Here is a 14,353-nt window from a genome sequence, read left to right as displayed (position 1 = left end):
TGTGTGTGTGTGTGTGTGTGTGTGTGTGTGTGTGTGTGTGTGTGTGTATGAAACAGATCCCTGCAGCAAATTCCTGTTGGGCATTGGTTGTCTTTGAATCATTCCAAACAGCTCTTTGAAATTGTGAAGCGGTTTTGGTCCAGTGAATAGTTTTGTGTTATGTGCCACTGTGAACAAACACACTCTCTTGTCTGCTCAATAAGCTCCATCCAGTCCAGTGCACAGTGGGCATGTCACAATGCTAACTGTCCTTTCTCTCACAGTCAGGGAGTTTAAACAGCTTTTCACAGATCTGTAGACATTCAGATACTGGAGCCACAGTTTTATACTGGGGGTGGGGGTGCATATGAGCGGCATGTCCACCTTCCTACTGTATTGCTTTTCTTTTTTATATTTATTGTCAAAACTCTTTATGTTCTGGATATAAGCCCTTTATTGGTTACAGAATTTGATAACCTTTCTCTAACTTTACAGCTTTCAGATCAATGCTAGGCTGTTGGGTTGTTTGTTTGTTATTGAATTCTGACATCTTGTGTGTTTGTTTTACTGGATCTCAAGGAATGCTTTTTATATTCTATGTTTTCTTTGCTCACACTTTCATGTTGGCATCTATATACTTAGAGTTGACTTTATTTGTTAAGTTTTGCTGTCTTTGTCTATCTGTAAGGAGTAAGCCATCTTGAACCATGACTCCTGTCCCCATGCACTTGTCCAGCCCAGGATAAACAGATAAAACTGTGTGGCTCCACAACGCAGAAGCTGGTGCTTGTGGTGCGAGGGTCATCCTGGGTAAGTCACCTTATTTGCAGCTGAACACCCTGGGAACGTCTCTGTGGGGCATATGTTCTTCATTTCTCTTGGGAAAATACCTAAAAGTGGAATTTGGGTAAAAGTGTTCTGTAGACTACATAATTTAAGCATCTGAGTTTTCTCAACGTGGTCAAGTCATATGAAATTCCTACCAGCCATGATGCTCAAGGGTGCCTCTATCATTTTGATAATGGTGCCATCTTTTAACTTTACACTTAGGTTGTTGAAATCAATGTGGACTAGACCTTCAGTGTCAATTCAGTTTGCATTTATCTGATGGCTGACAGATCTGGGCACAACTTAGGAGCTCTCTGGCCATTTAGATAAAGTTATAAATATAAATGAGTTATACACAAAACATCTTTTGCCATGTTTTCATTAGCTTGGACATGCTTACTCTTGATTTATAGTTCCTGACATAGACAAACTGTTCTTAACAAGCAGGTCAGATATGTGGACTGTGAACAAGTCTTAGCTTGACAATTTCCTCGAGTACATAGCTGGGCAGAAACTGTCAGTGTCTTGAGCTCTGTATTTCAGTCACTGCCCTCAGGGCAGACACCCTGTTCCAGGTCGCTGAGATCAGATGCTGTGTCCTCCATAGAAGATGTTGCAGTCAAAATTAAAGCCTACTCTGATGCTCCCTCAGCACTAGGCTGGGTGCCATCTTGTGAGCTCCGACTTGCCCATCTACAAAGTGAGCCCACTGTGCCCTTCCTCAGAATGTTCTCAAGGTAGGGTCAACACTGGCTTGCAATGAAAGACATCTTTTGGAACTGTGATCATCAGTAAGATGCTAAATAAGTAAATATATAATTGCCCCAAATGTTTCTTTCACCGTGGGTCTTGCGGTTTTCCTGCCTCAGCAAGAGTTCTCACAGGCTTCTCCAACACTTATGCAACTGCACTGGGCACAGTTGAAGACACAAGGTTTCCATAAACAGTATAAATTATATCTCAGCAAAATAAAATCCGAAGTTAAAATAGACAAGAGAAAAACTAAGCAAAACAAAACACCCAACCAAAGACTAGTGACCAGAACAAATATCACAGGTCCTGCACATAGCAAACTCTAATCTATGGACCTGCTTTTTAGAAATTCATGTCTACAGTGCCACAATATGGCCAGAGCAGATAAGAAGTGAGTACAGGGAAGGCTCCAGAAGAGTCTCCTGCACCTACTTTTCAGAGGAAATCCCCTGTGAATCCCTTCCTGGGCAATAGCCAGATCATCCAGACACAATCGGCTAGGAAAACGGACATGCGTGCTTGCAGAGCAGATGTGCCTGCTCAAAAGTAACTCTTCAAGTTCCAGTGAGTGCCGAGCCACGAAGTCACTTAACTTGTACACCTTTGTACAAGTTAACAGACTCGTTCCGGATGGTCAACCTACCTTTTCTGTTTCAGCTATAAATAGAAGCGAAAAAAAATGGAGTAAAACCCCAGCCTGGGCCTAGGAAGAAAGGCATCCAGGCGCCAACCTCTCCTAGGACTGCCTGGCACACCCCATGTGGCTCCCCACCTTGGCTTTCCATCCCTCTCCCTCCCTCTGGGCTAAGCACCTTCTCCTAAGGCTCCTCTCTTCTACTTTCATGGGGTCCCCTGCAAGAGCTCCATCCCAGGTGGGGCCTGCATCTGTCCCTGCTCTCTGAGCTCCAGCCCTTACACCTGACACATCAGATTTGCACATGCTTCCTTGTAGGGCTGAAAGCATGACCTTTTGGGAACACATAATCATAATGGAGGTTTTGTGATCACAGCCCATGGACTAACAAGTACAGGCGACGAGTTATGTACACGTGTGTACACCACATATACTCACCCAAAAAAGCAGATACATTTACAGTGTGGTTTTTTTTGCACATGTAAATATGTCATTTAATGTGTTTCCCTCTGTATCTCACTTTCCTACCCATAGGCCCTGGGGAGGTCCTCTGTGGTAAGGGGAGGTCCAGCTCACTGTTGAATGGGTACAGGATGCTGTGGGGTGGCCACAGATCACTTCCTCACCTACTGAAAATTCATTTTGGTCCCACAATCTTGTTATGTAAAAACTCTGGAAGAAATGGCCCTTCACTACACTGCTGTGTCAACGGCACATACACCTTTGGAGTCCGTCACCGTTGCCACTCGGCGTCTACACAGACCAACAGAAGACACTTCTCTCAGCGCGGGGAGGAGGGACGTGTCCACCGCTGTTGCCTGGGGATGCCCTGTGCACGCCTCTCGGGTGTATCGCTCTAAGCTGGCTTTCCTTGTTGATTTTATCCAGATAATTCAGCCACCTGTGATAAGAAAATTGGAGCAGGGGTTCTCCAATTTGAGGGGGTCCCATATCAGACACCCTGTGTATCAGATGTTTACATTATGATTCATAGCAGTAGCAAGATTATAGTTATGAAGTAGCAGCAAAAATAATTTTATGGTTGGGTTCACCATAACACCATAACCAGTGTTAAAGGTTCGCAGCATTAGGAGGGTGGAGAACCGCTGGACTAGAGTGACTTGCCATCAGAGTATCCATGTCCCTTTCTCCCCTCTGAGCTTCCAGTGTGCGGGTGCTGGGTGTAGACTCATGCCATCATCTTCCTGTTCCCCTCCTCACCATCAACAGTGGATGGGGGTCTCATCTTCTTAAGTTTACATCTTGTCAGCTTGACTGACATTTTACCAGCTGTTTTTAAGCACTTGCCATATACACAGGCTGTTCTGTAAACTTCTTTTTACACTTTTCAGTGCCATTCTAAGACAACTTTTCTAGGGAATATTGCACGTTGGCTCTGTCCTGCTTCCAACCATCATCTGGCCTTGCTGAGGGCCTCTGAGGAAAGAACATAGCCTGGTGCCTGGAACTTCAGATCCTGGACAGCCTGGGCCAAACTCAAGTCAGGGTGAAAGGACAGGAATTCCACAGGGTTCGGGAGTGAACACAGAGTTCTTGAAACCCGTAAACGGAAGTGTGCTAAAAGCAACTGCTATTGCACAGCACTTGGCAAGAGGCTGCTGGATGTTACCTGAGGACTCTCCCGACTCCCCTGTAGCCGCAAGGAAGATGGCTACCTATGGCTCCGGGAACAGGCTAGCTGCAGACCACTGAGGCAGTCAGGCTTTGACAGAGGCACTGAGCTTCAGGATCCTGTTGACCAGTCTTTCCCTCTTCCTCCTGCCCCATCCCCTCACACACCTATCCTGGACCAGGCGGCACACTTCACGTGTGTTTGGGTTCCTTGTCCCGTTTAGGTTGGTGTCAGGCGGTGCAGCTCCGGCTCCCGTCTGCACATTCTCCAATTCCAAGGTGTACTGTCTGCCATTGTGCTCCACCTCCACTTCATTCACACTGAAGGGCCCCCACACCCACCCGAGATGTATTAGGAGGCAGAGCCTTTGGGAGGTGACCTAAGCAGAGCTTCTACAGATGAAATCAGAGCTTTTGCTGAGATAAGGCTCGGCATCTCTCTCCTGCTCAGGACCTGGGATGTGGTTTGCAAATCCCAGGGATGCCACTGTTTGGTTCCTTTGAGCAGACATGTGTTGAGAACCTACCATGTGTCAGATGGTCAGCTGACGCTGGGGACATGGGGACGAGGTCATCCTCCCTCAAATACGGTGACTGTTGCAGGACTTCCCTGCTGCTGCCCTTGCTTGGGGTGACAGCACAGAGCACTGACGCTCCTCAAAGTGGCCATGCAGCCATTATAACTGTATCTGGTTCATCAAGTAACCACTATTCATACAGAGCCTAGGGTGTAGCCCAAAAAACCTACAACAGGTGGCCCAGGGCTGGATGCACCTGACACAGGGCCCATGCCTCATGGGACCTGATCCTGCTCCCTGGAGAGGAGTGTGGCTAAAGCATGAAGCTCAGCTGACCTTGGCTGAGGCCTGGCACCTGTGCATCATGGCGGATAAAGGACAGCACAGCTCCTGAATGCCCAGCATTAGCCGCTGGAGGACAAAGGGCTTTTCTGAGGTTTTTTCAGCACCTTCTCTTGGCTCCCAGCAGTAATCACAGAAGCCAAATTTCTATAACCGTAGAGACCCTTTTTCTAAAAGTATGGCTTATGTTGGTAGAGCAGCTCAGCTTGGTTTGCCACAGATGCGGATGCTTGCTGGATATGGTGGCACACACCTTTAGGCCCACTGCTCAGGAGGAGGATCTCTGAATTTGAGGCCAGCCTTGTCTACACAGCAAGTTCCAGGACAGCTAGGCACACAGAGAAACCCTGCCTCAAAAACAGAACAAACAAAAGCTAGCCAACAAAACAACAAAAAAACAAAACCCAAAACCAAACTGAGGCTTGTCTTCCCCACCTGGTACTTTCTGTATCTTGTTAACGTGTTGGTCTTTCCACTCACATGGCTGGCGGAAATCCTGATTCGAAGACCACAGGGAGACAGGTGCTTTCACTCAACCCAGGAAGAAACATGAAATCAGGAAGGAAGCACCTCCTCCAAAGCCCTTACAAGCAGACTGAGCCATCAAACAAGTGTTCCTCTCCACTTCTGTTTCAAAGGCCACAGGATTTCCCTAGCACCCTCCCTTCAGATGGCCACTGTTGTTTAGCTGTGACTCAACAGAAGGCAGGATAATCAGAAATATCCCCAAGTGTCCCCCACTGAGGCATAACCTCCTTGATAGTGTGTTACTGGAAAGAGAAGAAGCCAGCAGGCAGGACATAAGCTAAAGTTACTTTCACCTGGAGTTGACTCTGACAGGTCAGAGGTGAGGGAGCTCCCTCTCCTCCCTGGTCCTGAGGAGCTGCAAGGGTTCTGTGAAGGGACAGATGGACGCCAGAGCACACAGGTGTGCAGCTCGTCCTCCTGATACAGCAATGGGGTTCCCAGCTCCGGCCTCTGGGCCACACGGTGTCCTTACAAGGCTCTTTCACAGGGAGGAGTTGCTGCACAGCTGACTTTCCTTCACCTCAGGTCTTTCCCACCTGACTGGGGATCCCAAAGCCAGACGACACCTCAGATACTGGCATCCTAGCCTAACAGTAAGGAAACAGAACAGCCTTCGCTGTGAGAGGGATCAAAAATCTTAACTGTCTCAGCCATTTATGATTTTGGCTAGTAGGTCTGTCCCCTACAGACTCTGAACCCTCCTTTGGGAAAAAGCAGCCCATGCATTTCCCTTGGAGAAGGCACCTCCTTCAAAGCCACTACCCTAATTCTTTCCACCTGGGGTCTTCCAACAGCAGCAGCTCTGATAAGGAGGCTGGAGAAAAATGCTCACCCAGTGTAGTGTGCACTGTTTATCCATCCACAGGGCACAGGTACCTTCAGTCGGGTCTTTAAAGTGCTCTGGCAAACATCTGCACAGGCCTGCATAGCCCAAGGCTGACCCGGACAGAACCTCCCAAGTCACTGCACACTGAAAGCAGCATGGGTCTGTGGGCGATGCCTGTGTTCACACACACCGGGGAGAGGGGACTGCAACATTCATCTAAAACCCACAGGAATGACAATTACCCGGCATGCTCTAGTGCTCTTTTTTAATTAAACAAGGACAAGGGGCTGGCATCCTCAGAGACATCAGCGTCCAGCTGCGTCACAATGCCCCTCCCTTGGCTGGCCAAGTCCTGATTTCTAGTGATCTTCGCAAGGTCCCTACTGTCAACTGACCCTGTCTCGAGACATTCGAGGAGTGTCGCAATGTGGGGCACATGTGAGTGGACGGCCTCACTGGACATCATCGTCGTCAAAGAGATCTTCGAAATCTAGGAAAGCAAGTAAAAATTAACACATTAGTGGGACAGGAAAAGCAAGCGAGGAAACTACTTCAAATGAATTTGATGATAGCCCACAAGGCGGAAATAGTGGTAAACAGTGCAGCCTGGTGAAGGACTCCCCGAGACAGATTCAACTTTATCCAGCTGGATTGTTCACAGTGTATTCTTAATCACATTTTACCCTAGAAGGCATTTTTTTATAATTCACATGGGGTGCTGTGGGCACATGGACAGCCATTTGGCAACTCAGCGGCCACACTGAGCATGAGGACGCCTGGCCATTCCTGTGCCAGGAGAGTGGAAGTGTGAAGAGAAAAGCAACAGGACTGAACCCGAGATGACTCCCTTAGAAAGCCTGGGCAAGTCAGGGTCCAGACACAGCTACAGCCTGTTACAGCCACTGTTTTTCAGTCAGCATTCGAACAGCCCACCCATTCTTCTGCTCACACACCTTCCGAGTTCCCACACTTTCAGGACAGGCAAGGAGCCACGCCCATCCATATGTGCAGGGTCCATCTCCTCTGTGGTCAAAGTTGAGTGGAAAGACACCTCCCTCCCTCCAGACCTTTTTAGGGAAAGGTGTCGTCCACAGTGCAGAAGGGCTGTTCCACTGTAGCTGCCTCCTGACCCCCGCGTGAAATCTAGGGCAATGGCTCTCCTGACGCCATCCCCTCACCCAGGGAAGCCTCCCTGTGACAGTGCTCTAGATGTCACACTGCCCAGCCTGTCAGGGCCCTTGCCTGCTGTCTGCAGCCTCGTCTAGATCTTCTGCTACTACAGACCACAGCAAGGGAAGAGAGAGTCCGACCCAACACCTCAGACAAGAGCTCCAGACTCCATCTCTTTGAGGAGCCGAAAGGCCTTGGTGGAAGCCTAGGCAAGTCGTGGGCCTCTCACAACGAATGGCTTCTAAGCACTGGGTTTGGCATTGACTGTAGACGGCATGCACTCTCCTGAACTCGGGCAGTGAGCAGGCGGGAGTGGAGACGGGGAGCCTGCACGTCCGTCCCTGTCCAACATGGCTCAGTGGAGAGAGGTGTGTGCCGCCATGCCACAGTGCAGGCCAGGCCAGAGCTGCCTATGGAACAGCCTGCCGTGAATGAACACAGCACACGTCGGTCTCACAGTACTGTGAGCTGACACAGATGAAGGGGAAGGACTGAAGGAGCCCTACTTCAACAGAATGAGCCCTCCGGGTAGCACCCTGCACAGCCAGGTGCCTCCCAAGGTGCCACAGGCTGCACTGGGAAGCGCTCAGCGGCCCTGCACCTTCTACCCCCCGGAACAGAATTTGGAGAAATGACTTCAAAGGCTACAGTGTTACACCCCCACCTCAGTTCTGACACCAGCTGGGGAGAAGCAGGGTCCCCAGGCAGGAATGCACCCATCTAACAGATGGCTTCCCCACACATGCATCAGCCACATGCCAATGAGCCCCAACACCCATCTGGGCCCGGAACTTCAGGGGCCCCTAGTAAGTTAGAAATCAACATGGCATGATTAGTCACTGGAGAGTCATGCACCACAGTCTAGGTGGGTGAAAGGGGAGAAAAATACTACTACCGTCTGAGGGGGCTTATCCTGAATCTCCACTTATCATTTGAACCCAATGTAAGGGTTAAAGAGTAGGAGCAGGGCCTTCAGAAATGAAAAGAACAAGAGGCACCCAACATGCCCTGTCACATGCCTGGAGATTGTGCCGTCAGCTTCTATTTGGTAAACAGTCTAGCCAAGAACACTCTTAGCTAGGAGACACAAGTCCTGACATCATTCAGTGTGAGCCAAAGCAGAGCACAGCTGTGGCTCTGCAAAGGCAGCAGAGGCCAGGAGAGTGCAGGTGGGCAAACAGGTGTGACAGGGAACTAGCCTGCCATCAGGAGAGAGTAAAGAGAACACAGAGCCAAACAGCTCTCTATGCCTAGGTCTGCGATAGACCATAATCAATGTGTCCACTGCACATGCTATCCATGCCAGCGCTCAAATTCAACCCTGGGTAGTGGACTAGGCAGAGATTTATTTCCTGTTTTTCCCCTCAGACAGGGCTGACAGCCAGAGCTAACTGCCAGGGTGATCACTCCATACGGTATGGCACTGAGATGGGCACAAAGGTCTGAGCTACAATGTTCCATGATCCAAATTACCCCCGGCACAAAGCAGCCCACTGCAGAGGAAACTCAGATTAAGCCTGGCACCCAATCCTGCCATACTCACCATTAAAAAAGTCTGCATGAACTGCCTTTTCATTGGCTGCCAAGTCCATCAAGAGCCCAGTGCTGCCTCCAGCCTGGAGAATCAAAGGTAAGGTCAATCCGTGTGTTTGTTTTCCAGAAGCAGGTGGTAGATTCATTACCATACCCATCCCACCTCCCTGGAACAGAACACTGAGTGACAGGATGAATGCTCAAGTTGGAGCCAGAATTTTCCAGACAAAGAAAGTAGTGTGAATGGGGAAGTCAAGAAAATTATTTTAAAGGTCTCTCAAGGTCCCATGTTGATTGAGTTTTCCTTGGCATTGCCTGTGGCACTCTTTTGCTGGAGTCTTCAATCCCCTCCTGGACAATGCCAGAGGACACAGCTTGATTTCTGCTCTACTCCCTCCCCTTTCTGAGAATGCAGCATTCCCCCTGGGAAGCTGACCATCCCAGCACCAAGGTCTGGGATGCTGCTCTTGGGAGGATCCTCCAGGGCAACCACTGTGTGGTGGTGGTAAAACCAGGCCACACCCAATCCGTGAGGTATGATGCTCTTGGAACTTTAATCACCTTGGAAGTTTAATCATCTGGGATGGAGAAAGCAGAGACCTGTGGTGGTAGCACAATGGACAGCTGGTCCAGGCTCCTTTCTGCCCCGGCCCCACTTAATCCCAGGCTGTTGGTTCAACCTTCCTCTGGTTGTCAAATAGCTGAGAACCACCTATATTCCCTTTTGAAAATGCTCTCTGGACTCTGCCTGCCTCCCCAGCCCCATCACCACAGTAAGCCATCCAGATGCTGCTCTGAAATCCTAGCCCAGCTCCTCCCACCTTCCCTGCCTCACTCAGAACCTCTTCAAGTCTTCACTCTTCCTGTCTCTATTTCTCTACTGTCTCCCTACAAACCGGAGCTCCAAACCCTTCACAGGACCAACGCCCACAGGAAGTCAGCCTGTCTCTGCTTACTGTGATGCCCTCACACCACCTGCTACGGTACTAAGGTGTTGAGGTTGCAGACAATCGCCTCAGCAGTGGCTCACAGAGCCCACACATTCATTCTGCAGGCTTCATAATGTGGCCCTACCTGATCCTGCCCCTCGTGTTCAACTAAATACTGGCTGCTTTTGTGTGTCAACTTGACACAAGCTAGGGTCATCAAAAAGGAAGGAGCCTCAGCTGAGGAAATGCCTCCGTGAGATCCAGCTGTAAGGCATTTTCTCAGTTAGTGATCAAGGGGAGGGCACAACCCACGGTGGGTGGTGCCAACCCTGGGCTGGTAGTTGGAGGTTCTAAAAGAAAGCAGCAGGCCCTGGGGAGGCAGCCAGTAAGCAGCACCCCTCCATGGCCTCTGCATCAGCCCGCATGTTCCAGTCCTACTTGACTTCCTCCAATGGTGATCTGAAAGTGTAAGGCAAGTAAACCCTTTCCTCCCCAACCTGTTTTTTGGTGATGGTGTTTCATTGAAGCAATAGAAACCCTAACTAAGACAAACTACACGCCATTCCCTTTCTATACGGGGCCAGGGAGCATCACTCTTGCAGAGCTCTGTTCCCACGGCTCTCTTCATTTATATCCCGACGACAACAGATCACATCTCTCACCATTTGGCTCAGAGGAAGCTCCTCTTTGGAGCCTCAACAAAAACCCCATGAATATTTCTGGAGGGCACCTTACCCACCCTTGCTTAGGGTTTGCAATCGGCCTCTTCTGGCCACACCTGCCCTCTGCTGGGACAGGGCTGCATTCGAGCATCTCCTTACTCGCTGAGCTTTGAGAAGGGGAAGCTCTGACCTACAAGAGGTGGCTGACACTCCCGAGCACCGGAAGATTTATCAGGATCCCCAATCAGATAACTGTCTGCGAGGAAACCCTACTTCCTCGCAGCAATTCTCGTAACACAATCTCCAGCCCTGCCACTGTCAACGCTAGCTCCCGCTTCCCCAGCCTCTGCTAACTTGTGAATCCCCCGAGGGCTTGGACTCCGCGCTTGTTTGGGGGCTGTGCTCCCACCCACGCGTCTCGATCCACGCCACCGCCGCCCCACCTCATCCAGGTCCACGTAGGGCCCCGCGCCCTCGGGAAACATCTCATCCACCGCCGGCTTCATCTCGAAACTGTGGCTTTGCGCTCACTTCCGACCAGTCCGGTCTACTTCCGGTGTTCCTCCGGGCAGGTCTAGACGCCGGAGGACCGCGCGTCGGTGGCCCCCCGCCAGCCTGGCTGCTGGGTACCTGAGCTGTCTCTCTCTCAGCAGCCTAGGATAGCAGATTAAGGGACACCAACCCCCCAGGAGCACGAGTGGTTGGCGGAGAAAGGAGACTGTCCATTTCCCAGCAGGGACGCAGTTCAAAACCATCAGAAGGGCTACTGTGCAGAAACCGCAGGCGGTAAAGTGTTGGCTCGAAGGTGGGGGGATGGGCCCCTTCAGGCGCCGCGAGGGGTAGCAGAAATCCAAAAGTAGTGCGTGCGCGCAGTGGCCGCGCGCAGGATCACCATAGCCAAGAGCAGGATCACCATAGCCAAGAGCAGGAAGCAGTCCAGTACCCACGGCTGGGTGAACGCAAACAAGACGGACTTCATCCACACGGTGGGATATTTGGAGTCTTAACTAAGTAGGGATCCCTAACCTACGGGCATGGGCAAGCCCACGAAATAAAAACAAACACTGTAACTCCACTCATATGAGATCCCTAGAGCAGCCAAACTCCTAGAAATGCTTCGGTGAAATGGTGGAGGCAGGCTTGGGGGCGACAGTTGTTCAGGGAACACAGTTTCAGACCTGTCTGTAAAGTGAAGTGTTGGGTTGTGGAGTGTGTCCATTATATCACTGAGCTGTCTACTGAGAGATGGCTAGGGCGGTTCACTTTAGGGTGCTATAACATACCATGGTTTTAAAAGAGTGAATGAAAGATGAGGAAGGGATGGAGAAGGGGGCGCATTGGGGGAGAGGGCCTGAGACACTGACTATCTACACTATACTATTGAGGCCCCTGGATGTTCTCTGTGTACCATCCTGTAAAATCCACATTTGACAAGTAGTCCTTCGAAAACACTAGCAAGAAGCCTGAAATCCACTGATACCTGCCTGCTCTCTATATCTGACAGGGCTTTTCACCCATCACTATCCCCAGTCTGTGTCATATGATCCTGCCTTCAGCAAAACCTGTGTTACCCCTGGGTCATTTCCCAGCCACCCTACTCCTTGACTCTCAGCCCCTGTTTGATGGTGGGGTGAGCCAAGTCTCTCCCCTGAAGTACAAGTTCCTGTACCTGTCAGGGTGATTTTGGATGGTTCCCTACTCTGCTTTCATGGTGTTCAGGGAGTGGTTGGTTGGTTGGTTGGTTTTGTTTGGGTGTTTTGTTTTAACAACTTTGAGAAGTCAAGGGTTTGGGGTCTGGGCTGCTAGAGAGAATGGAGGTCAAGAGAAAGAACAGCTCCAGGAAGCTGACTTAGCCAAGATATAATGGAAATTGTGGCCTGGGCAGTCGATCCCCTCCCCCTCCAAGCTTGAGTGAACTGTGCAGGATCTGAGAGAAGCAAGCTATGACTTACTTCTCAAATGCCAGATCAGTGTCATCCTGAGATACCCAAGTGAAGGCCAAACTAAGGAAGCCGAGACAGGCTGGCTGCCAAGAGATGTCTCCTGTTCAGTGTCTCTCCCATCTGGTGTGTGGGGGCTTACCACCGGTCTCAGTCTGTGCCTGTACTACACCACGCTCTCTTCACATCCTTCCACAACCAGAGGACTGCCCAGGGTAGCCATCCCCTTCTCCCAGCAGACTCAGCCTGGAACCTTACCCTCAAATACTAAGCGTGGGCTGTGGCTCTCCCTCGCAGACAGGGATCTGACTTCGTGATTCTTCTGCTCCCAGGAACACACTGTGTGCTGAGTGTGGGGCCCTGGCCCCAGTGTGACAGTGGTTCATCTGGAAGCCAGGGGGAGGGGCCACCGGGATATGTCTGGCTTGCTTCACTAGGCACATGGCCTTAACAAGTCAAGCTGTACTGCTGTCTTTGTTTCAGCTCCTTTACCTGCAATCTGGGGCCACCCTGGCCCACCCCCAGGCCATTATGAGAACAGACAAGGCCTGGTTGACACCCCTACAGGTAGAGATCATGCATGTGTTTATTCAAGGTATGCTCGGTGTTCATCAAATAAAGCCCAGCTAATCCACAGAGTGATACAGCACATACCGGCTCCTTGAAAGAAACTCACAGGGGTGTTGTGCATCTTCAGAGGGAGTTTATTGAGCACGAGCCCATCCCCTTGCCCACCACTGTGTCTCTGGACCTCCTTAGGCCCAGGCCAGTGCAGCCAGGCGGGCAGCAGACTGCGCGCTGCTCAGTCCTCCTGGTAGGGGGCATGGAAGCCCAGGGTGCTTCCCAGGGGGAAGTGTGCAAAGAACGTTCTGGCCATGTCCTCAATCTGTGGGTAGGCGCCCTGGCTCTGGAAATACTGCACATAGTTCCAGAAGTCAGAGGTGGAGAAAGGCCAGTAGGGCATGGCTGGTGGCTGTGTGTAGGGATCTGAAAGACACAAGTAACACCCTCGGGGCCTGTCCCGTTGTCCCTGCCAGAAGAGCATAGCCTATACAGCCAGGGCCGGGGGGTGATGTCCCCAGTGCCTGCTACAGCAATGACAACCTTCCCAGCCAGGGGTGGAGTCTGGGTCATTCTGAGTATCCCTCTTGACCATTAGGGTATCTGGTCTGGAGGAAATAGGAGAAAGGGAAGAAAGAAGATCAAAATGGGGCCTTATCCTTGTCTGGGGAGATGCTGGGCAGAGAGGCAGCTGGGTAGTGGGTGCAGGGGCTCAGGCAGCATGCTGATGAGGCTTCAAAGAACACAGCACCTGTCTAGAGCACAAGACAGGCCACCTTGGTGGCACTGGACTGAGTTGGGACTCCTAAGAGGGCCCAGGGTCTGAGCCCAGGCTGAGGGTGGGACCCTGGGGACCATCCATCTCCCTTCTGCTTGGGTGCTTCCACATGGTGGAAGACAAGGCTAAGTTGATGCTGTCCTGGATCCCTCTGCATGCACAGCTCCCTGCTGACAACAGGACCTGCACTGCCATGCCGACAGGAGAGCATGTTCTATGCTTCTCCAGAGATGCTCTGCCAGAGATAAGCAACCTCTGCTCCCTCACCCGCCTGCATGCAGCAGTGCCTTAGGGCAGTGAAAGGAAAGACATCAAAAAGTGTACCTGCTTCCTCTGGCATTGGCTTGGCTCCTGCAAGAGGAAAGAAGAGCCGTCATCTAGGGCAACCCTCCAGTAACCACTGCAGACCAGGACAGGGACAGTTAGAAGGAGACGCCTGGAAAGGCAAGGGAGTCATGGCTACATCTAATCCCAGGTGGCCCTCACCTGCAGGAATGCCCAGGAGGATGCCGAGGGCCAGCCACGACAACACCCGGGTTTGCATCCTCACCAAGGTGCAGGTCAGTATTCTCAGGGCCACCTGCAGCAGGAGGAAGCCAAGGATGATGATGTCCGTCCGGCCACCCTGAAGTGGGCCACCCCTAGAGGCAGTAGCATTTTCACAGATGCTTCTGGTTTCTAAGCCATTATTCTGCTGTAGGATCTTATCAGCTTTGCCTAAGAGATCAATCCTCCACTCC

At 51.0% G+C, this 14,353-nt stretch overlaps 2 protein-coding genes across 2 annotated transcripts; both read right to left on the bottom strand.

Annotated features, from left to right (window-relative positions):
- Positions 1-6,291: 6,291 nt before the first annotated feature.
- Positions 6,292-10,871, bottom strand: Cops9 (COP9 signalosome subunit 9). The gene is made up of 3 exons (XM_055616840.1): positions 10,778-10,871; positions 8,754-8,826; positions 6,292-6,530 (listed from the first exon to the last, which is right to left on the bottom strand). The coding sequence occupies exons 1-3, from the start codon at positions 10,838-10,840 to the stop codon at positions 6,493-6,495; spliced, it is 174 nt and encodes a 57-aa protein (XP_055472815.1). The 5' UTR covers positions 10,841-10,871; the 3' UTR covers positions 6,292-6,492.
- A 2,205-nt stretch (positions 10,872-13,076) lies between these two features.
- On the bottom strand, positions 13,077-14,157 carry Otos (otospiralin). Its single transcript, XM_055616284.1, has 3 exons — positions 14,100-14,157; positions 13,938-13,964; positions 13,077-13,261 (listed from the first exon to the last, which is right to left on the bottom strand). The coding sequence occupies exons 1-3, from the start codon at positions 14,155-14,157 to the stop codon at positions 13,077-13,079; spliced, it is 270 nt and encodes an 89-aa protein (XP_055472259.1).
- Between the last annotated feature and the right edge of the window lie 196 nt (positions 14,158-14,353).

The sequence above is a fragment of the Psammomys obesus genome, unplaced genomic scaffold (genome assembly GCF_907164565.1).
Source record: "Psammomys obesus unplaced genomic scaffold, mPsaObe1.curated_primary_1811, whole genome shotgun sequence".
NCBI classification, from domain to species: Eukaryota; Metazoa; Chordata; class Mammalia; order Rodentia; family Muridae; genus Psammomys; species Psammomys obesus.
This window is presented reverse-complemented; position numbering and strand designations above follow the sequence as displayed.

Bases quoted from the DNA above. Each gene is read 5' to 3' on its own strand.
- Otos (XM_055616284.1), bottom strand. From the start codon at position 14,157: ATGCAAACCCGGGTGTTGTCGTGGCTGGCCCTCGGCATCCTCCTGGGC. The intron at 13,965-14,099 runs GTGAGGGCCACC...TTCCTCTTGCAG, and splicing joins CCTCCTGGGCATTCCTGCAG to GAGCCAAGCCAATGCCAGAG. The intron at 13,262-13,937 runs GTACACTTTTTG...TGTGTCTTTCAG, and splicing joins GCCAATGCCAGAGGAAGCAG to ATCCCTACACACAGCCACCA.
- Cops9 (XM_055616840.1), bottom strand. From the start codon at position 10,840: ATGAAGCCGGCGGTGGATGAGATGTTTCCCGAGGGCGCGGGGCCCTAC. The intron at 8,827-10,777 runs GTGGGGCGGCGG...TTGATTCTCCAG, and splicing joins CCTACGTGGACCTGGATGAG to GCTGGAGGCAGCACTGGGCT. The intron at 6,531-8,753 runs GTGAGTATGGCA...TTGCTTTCCTAG, and splicing joins TCATGCAGACTTTTTTAATG to ATTTCGAAGATCTCTTTGAC.